Source organism: Neurospora tetrasperma (genome assembly GCF_000213175.1).
Source record: "Neurospora tetrasperma FGSC 2508 unplaced genomic scaffold NEUTE1scaffold_2, whole genome shotgun sequence".
In the NCBI taxonomy this organism is placed as follows: domain Eukaryota; kingdom Fungi; phylum Ascomycota; class Sordariomycetes; order Sordariales; family Sordariaceae; genus Neurospora; species Neurospora tetrasperma.
The window spans coordinates 1,013,216-1,020,303 of record NW_009799100.1 but is presented as its reverse complement, the minus strand read 5'-3'; the positions used below and the strand labels follow the sequence as shown (position 1 = coordinate 1,020,303).

At 27.7% G+C, this 7,088-nt stretch overlaps 1 protein-coding gene across 1 annotated transcript; it reads right to left on the bottom strand.

The window, feature by feature from the left end:
- Window positions 1-842: 842 nt before the first annotated feature.
- NEUTE1DRAFT_13908 (uncharacterized protein) lies at window positions 843-1,019 on the bottom strand (the record flags this gene model as incomplete). Its single annotated transcript, XM_009850394.1, has 1 exon — window positions 843-1,019. A coding segment is annotated over one exon (177 nt), but the record flags the coding sequence as incomplete, so codon positions are not given.
- Window positions 1,020-7,088: the final 6,069 nt, after the last annotated feature.

The window sequence follows — 7,088 nt, the reverse complement described above, 5'->3', positions numbered from 1 at the left end:
TCTCGGTACCATTGACGGTTGCTTTGAAAAAGGGTATACTATAAGGTATTCAATTAGGGTATATAGAATAAGTCGAGCTGAACTTCCTTTTTTTTTTTTTTTTTTTTTTTTTTTTTTTTGCTGAATTTTGGTACTTTATGAGGTTTTGAGCCGGTAGTGAAACCAGCTACCTAAATCCCGAGTTAGAATAATTTGAATTGTAGTTGATAATAAGGGTAATATACTATTTTGAATGGATGGGAAGATAAAAAAGGCTGGGGGTAGCCGTAGTCTTCTTTTTACGAAGAAGTTCATCTTTGGTAGGCAATACTATTTTGGTATTAATCCAACCTTTAGTAGTAGTAGTACGTTAGCGTTTAATAGCGATTAAATTGCAGCGTTCTTCTTCTTCTTGCAATATATTATTAATACGTTATTCGAATTATAGATTATTATCTTCGAAGATGATTGATATGGTTGATGGGTGATGGTTGATGGTTAATGAAAGTGATAGAAAAAGTTAAATGCGAGAGGGAGAGAGGGAGAGGGAGACGGAGAGAGAGAGAAAAGAGATATTACCTAATAATATAAGAAATAAGATGGAAGGAGTAGTACAAATGCTATTAAATGTAAAGGAAGGTACGCTTTAGAGAGTTGATTATAATTATATATATATTTATAAAGTAGTATATATATTATTTAAATAATATTTGTAAGCTAGTGCTGGACCGGAAGTAGTAATGCCGGGTAGTTGGAGTATTGGTATTTGCCTATATATTTGGGACTGGGAGTTTCTTTAGTATTCTTCTTATTTTATTAGCTATTTTTATAATAAATATACGGTTAAATATTGTACGTAGAGCGCTTAAATCGAAAGGGGTGTCGAATATAAAGCTTTGTAAAATCTTAATTCTATTATATACTACATATATAAATTTAATTTGAAAGTCCCTCTTTGAAATATTTAATATAACTATATTAAGGGTAGAACTTTGTACTTTATATATTGTAATAGTATATATAATAATTAAAGGAAATTGTATTTTCGTATATTATATATTTTGGTAAGACTTAAATTTTCGCTTAATTTGGAAGATAGGGATAATATTACGGAAATAATTTTGGTCTTTTTAGTTAGGGAAGTAAGAAGGCCTGATATATTGGTTGAATTTAACGAATATAATAAATAAATTGTTATAGGGATATTATTCGTTAATATAATTTTGGTTAGGAAGATTAGAATTCTATATAATATTAAAAATAGTATTTAAAGTACCGTTAATTAAATTAATTTTAGTTTAAAGGTTCTTAGTAAGTATAACCCTACTATTTATTATTAATAGGAGTTCGAGTTGTAGATTGTTAATATTAGTAGGATTTACGTCTTTAGTATTAAGGCCGGCGTATTTAGTAGGGAGGATAAGATAGGGTTAATTTAAAGCTTTTATATATTAAATATTGTAAATTGCAATGTCTTTACATTTAGGATAGATACGTAAAGTATTAGTAAATTTAATTTACTTATTTAGTAGTAGTTTTAATTGCGTTCGAGAATATAGTAATTCCCAGTATTATTGAATAGGCTGGTTGCTTTATAGTCCTTTATGCGCTGCCCTAAATCCAGCTTAATTATTACCCTATTGTTGTATAACTAACTATAATTCAACAGTTTTATTGAAGGTATAGTAATATATACGACCGATAGCCTTAATAGTAGGTAAGATTTACTAATTATAAAATAACGCTTTCTATTTAACTGGGGATGAGTAATAAAAGTTATTAAGTAGAAAAATACTTCTACTATTAAATAATTGGTTTTGGCAATTAGGGAAAGTTTAATATAGTTTTTAATTAATAAAGCTGAGAATTCGAAGTCCCAATATAGATTTTTCATTAACGATAAAATAATGATACGGCTATAGTTAGTATTAAGGTTAGGTTAAATTAATACTTTCTAGTACTATAATAATTACTTCCAAATTGTTTTGGTTAATATTCTTGGGAGTAATAGGGAATTTAAATAAAGAATATAAGGTTTGGCTATTAATACTATTAGTTACTACCTTTATTAGAGTATATTTAATAATTGGTAAGGTCTTATTATATATTGTAGTTATTTGGTCGAATTTGAATAATAACGCTTTAATAAGAAAAGACTTCCCAGTACTTCCGCGGCTATTAATCTATAGAAATAAAGGTAGGATATAGAGACGCTATCAAATACTATTGTTATAGTTGAAAATAGATTAATAATAAGGAATAAATTAGTTAAATATAACCTTTTATTCTATATTAAGATTCTAGATAGTTTGCAATATAAGAGCGGGAATATTAGCTATTAATTGTAGGTTATTAACTTTTATATTCTTTTAATAATCGTATCGTAATTCTAGTAAATCTTAATAACCTAGATGGTTATACCAGTTATATAAAATATCTTAATTGTAGTAAATGAGCATGCCGAAGTCGCCGTTATTTTCAATTTATTAATAATGAGGAAGATTTCTAATTAAGATTTATTATAGTTCTCTCTGCCTTTCCTATTCGGTAGGGGGTCCGAGATTGTTATTAGGTTCGCTGTCGGGTATACTACTATAGTAATTGTGAGGGTAATCCAAATTCCTAGTATATGTAACGGGTCTGTCAGAGTATTGCACAGCGAGCAGTCGTATAATAGTTAAAATGCTATATTTAACAGAGAGAGTAAAAGGAAGACTATACTAGAAGGGTGTAGTCTAGAGAAGGTTTTGAGCAGGGCGCTAAGACCGTACGGGTTAGGCAAACATATGGATCCGACTAACTAGAAGGCTCGCATTTCTATTAATATGGGCCGGTCCCGGCTTGGTAGACTTAGCAAAGCCGAGTCTTTAATCCAGGGCGCTAGCCCCATGACAGTATAGACCTTTATATAAATTAAATATGTATTAGAATAAGTCTCTAACTCTTCCCGAACTCTATCCTAGTTTATAATATTAAATAATTTAATATAGGTATAATAGGGATAATATAATATTAGCTTAACTCTATACTAGTCTTTATTCTAATTATCGTCTTCGAATTTATAAATAGGGTAGTAGTTTAATACCCTGTTCTTAACCCGGCCTCTAAAATATTAATTATTGATAATATTGCATCGAGTAAGCTACTTAAAGTAATTAATATTTTCGAGGTTATTGGGGCGAAATAAGTACTTGGTGTACTAGGTGCGAGTCTAGATTTGCTAGCCTTATCTAATAAGTACTCCCAGTCTAAGGAATCTATTTAAATTATAGTAATCTATATTAATGATAATTTAGGTACTTTACTCTAAAGGTAAGCTAAGTAATAGATAATTAATTTCTTAAGCAGACTAATTTTGCTTAGTAATAAATTGATTTAATATTTTTGCAATAAAAGAAACGACGTAATTGTCGGAAGTAATATAGAGTACAATCTATTAAATAATTTTTTTAAAAGGTTTGGACTATTTTTCTACTTTTAAATTATATTTAGTAATATAATTAATAATAGTATATTTTTCTTAAAAAACGACGCCGAAACCGGAAACGCCGATTTCTGGTCGAGGAGTGCTCTAAAACGAAAACTGATAACGGCAATCGACTCAGGAGGGTCGTTTACGTCCCTTACGATGTCCTACGATAAATGCAGCGATAGCGTTATATCGTCGTTGCCGATGGCTATAAATGGCGGTGCTTTTAGGCTCAAAAACAGCGTTTATAACCCGCTCGCAGAAGTTTCTGTATATAACGACCTTAAAGCCGTACTTATTGCGAAGACTTTAAATAAAATAGAAGAAGATAATAAAATATTAAAGAAGTTTATTACTAGAACGAATAAATCTATAGAATATAATATTATTTCGATTAAGGATTAACGTTAGGCTCGAAAATGATTTCTCGAATTTATATAGGCTTACGTTGGAAAAAGTAGGTCTACACGACCCGAGGTTAATAAAATTAAAACCGATTAATTTATTATTAAAAAGGATTTTAATAATTTAAAAAAGGATATTTTAAAGGAAATTAAAAAAGGTATTTAGAAGGTACTAAAATAATAGGCCGATATTGTAGTAAAAATTATCCCGAATAAAATTAGTATTACCCTTTAATAATTACCTACTATTACTACTAAAAAGCTTATCCCTTCTAATTTCGAACGGTAATTTACTATTAAGGGAGTAATTATTGCCGCTAAGTTTATAAATTATTTAAATAAAGATACGAAGACGGCTATAGCGACGACCTTAGGCCGGAAGAAATTAGGTTTAATAATTAGAACGGCTATTCGGATACTAATATTTAGAGATTATATAATTATTTTTAATAAATCTACGTATAGTTAATATTAGTAAAATTAGGTATAGGCTATAGAAGTCTTTAGTAAGGAGGATTTTATTATTATAAGTACTATAAATATACTAATCCGGGGCGTACTTTAGAATAATATTAATAATTATATTATATTAGAAGTATTAATGAATATAGTAAAGAATAAGAATAAGGAGGTAATTATTATAAGAATTCGATTTTAGAAAAGAAAGGATAGAGAGAATAGAGGTTTACTTCTAATAGAAGTTGCTACTTTGAAAGTAGCGAATTTCCTTTAAAATAATCTTTTCCTTTAGGATAGTGGTGTATCCTTTTATAAATTATTTTAAGTTTTGAATAATATTTAGTAATACTTTAAATATTAGAAAATCGGATATATAGCGAGATTTTGTTTTTAGGAAAATATTTACGCTTAATATAGTAAAATTAAATATAAAGGAGATTATTTTAGTAAAATAAATTATTTATTAAATAAAGATAAATCGCTTATTTATCATAAATTGTATAGGAAGAAGGGATATTTTATTTATAATTATAAAGAGTGTCCCCTTATCCGGAAGGTTATTACGAAGGTATTTATTATATATACCGAGAGGCCGCGGGCATTTGCCCCCCCTTATAAAAATTCGGTTTAAAAAGTATTAGAGTTAGTAATGGAGATTATAAATAAGGGTAATTTATTAAATGCCCCTCTTAATTCTTATATTATTATTACTTTAGAGAAATAAATTGGAGGAGGTATAAAAAGAGGGCGATTAAAAAAAATCGTCGGCCCGACCCCCCGATTAAAACCCTTAGCCTAATAAGGTCTAATAGATATATAATACTTATATTCCTAAAGCGTAAAGAATTAAATATATAGTAATAATAATATTTATATAGTTGTAATTTCCTTAAAGGAAGTAATACCCTTATTCTCTACTAAACGACCTATAGGAACCCTATTTTAGGGTAATTAATAATTTAATTAAAAATATTCTATTAAAATATAGGGAAAATATATAAAAGAGGGAAGCTTCTATTCGAATAAGAGGAGACTTATAACGTTATAGCGATTTAGGAGTTAAGTAGAAATTGAAATAAGAATATTTATTATCCTAAAGGCGGGAGGTATTTTAAAGTCGATTATTTAAAGAATAGAAGGGCGGTAATATATATAAATAAGAAATAGAACTTAAGGGACTTCAATTTTTAAACCGAAAGAGATTAAATTATAATAATATTTAAAAACCTAAAGAATCCTACAATTATTTATTCTATTTATTGACCTATCCTAATATAAAGAATATTAGAATATTAATAGGGATCCCCGCTCTTCGAATTCCTCAAGGCCGGGCCTTTAATAAGAAATTAAATTATTACCGTTAGGGATTTTTATTTTTATTATCCCGATTAGGATTTATAAAATAGGATTAACCTAAAAGTTATACGCTTCTTTATATAAGTATAATATTGGAGGTTCAATTTATTTACCCTCCGTAGGAAATTAATAAAATTTAGTAATATAATATAAAGAAAGAGAAATAGAATAATTAATTATATATAATTATTATCCGGGGTTAAGGCTAAATATTAGGGAGTATAGCGGTACGCATAATTTAATTCTAATTATTACTTTTAGGAAATTTAAATTTAAATAGGAAGAAAGAATAAGAGGGTAGAAAACGAAGGAAATTATAATTGGAATTTTATAAATATAATAAAAGTAAGGGAGGCGCGGAGAAATAAATATCGGTTTTAAAAAGGATTAATATAGTAGAAGAATTTGAATAAGGTTTTTGTAGGTTCGATAGAGAATTTATTAGTATTACGAAAGAATTCGTCCTATATTAAAAGAAAGGTTAGAGGAGGAAAGTAAATTAATAAACGTTAAAATATATAACGATTATAAAGGAAGTATAGCGGAAGTATTAAATATAGTTTAAATACTAAATACTATCGAATTAGAGGGAATTTATCGAAATAATAATAAAAAAGAAGAAAATTATTTCGAAAATAGAATAGGCTATATAGCGCGAAGGCGTCGCTAAAGCTTTAAAGAACCCGAGTCGATTCTAGCCTCTAGAGAAATAGGCTTAGACTTAAAATTATTATTTAATAAACCCGCCTAAATTATTAACCCTCCGAATTAGTAAGGGGATAATAAAAATTGAAAATTATAATAGTAAGGCCCAGATCTTTACTAATTACTTCTTCCTAAAGGTAAATATTCTAATAGAATAGTTACCGGACTAAATCGAATTAGTAAATAGTATTAACCTAATAGTTATTAACGAACTAATTATTAAGGAGGATATTTAAAACGTCCTTTCTTGGATAGTACTTAATAAAGCCCTAAGTGTCGATTAGTATTTAAATAAATTTTGAAAACTATATAGATAACCGTTCTAATAAGTAATAATATATTTAATAGCCGCTAATTTCGAATTCGGATATTTCCTATAATTATTTAAAGATACGAAAGTAATTATTTTTAAAAAGTTTAGAAAAAGTACTACCCAATAAAAATTAATAGGCGTATAGAAACTTATACTACTATTTAATAATATTCGAAGAATCTTTAAAACTCTTATAGTTAAAAGATTTATATAAATAATTAAAGAATTCAATTTCCTACCGGAGGGCTAAATAGGCAACCGGGTAAACTATTTAATAGAATTTATAATCCGGGTAATTACTAATATAGTCTATATAACTTAAAAATTCAGAATTGTAATATCCCTTATATTCTTTAATCTAAAGGGCACATTCAATAGAATTAATTATAAATAGTTTTTATAT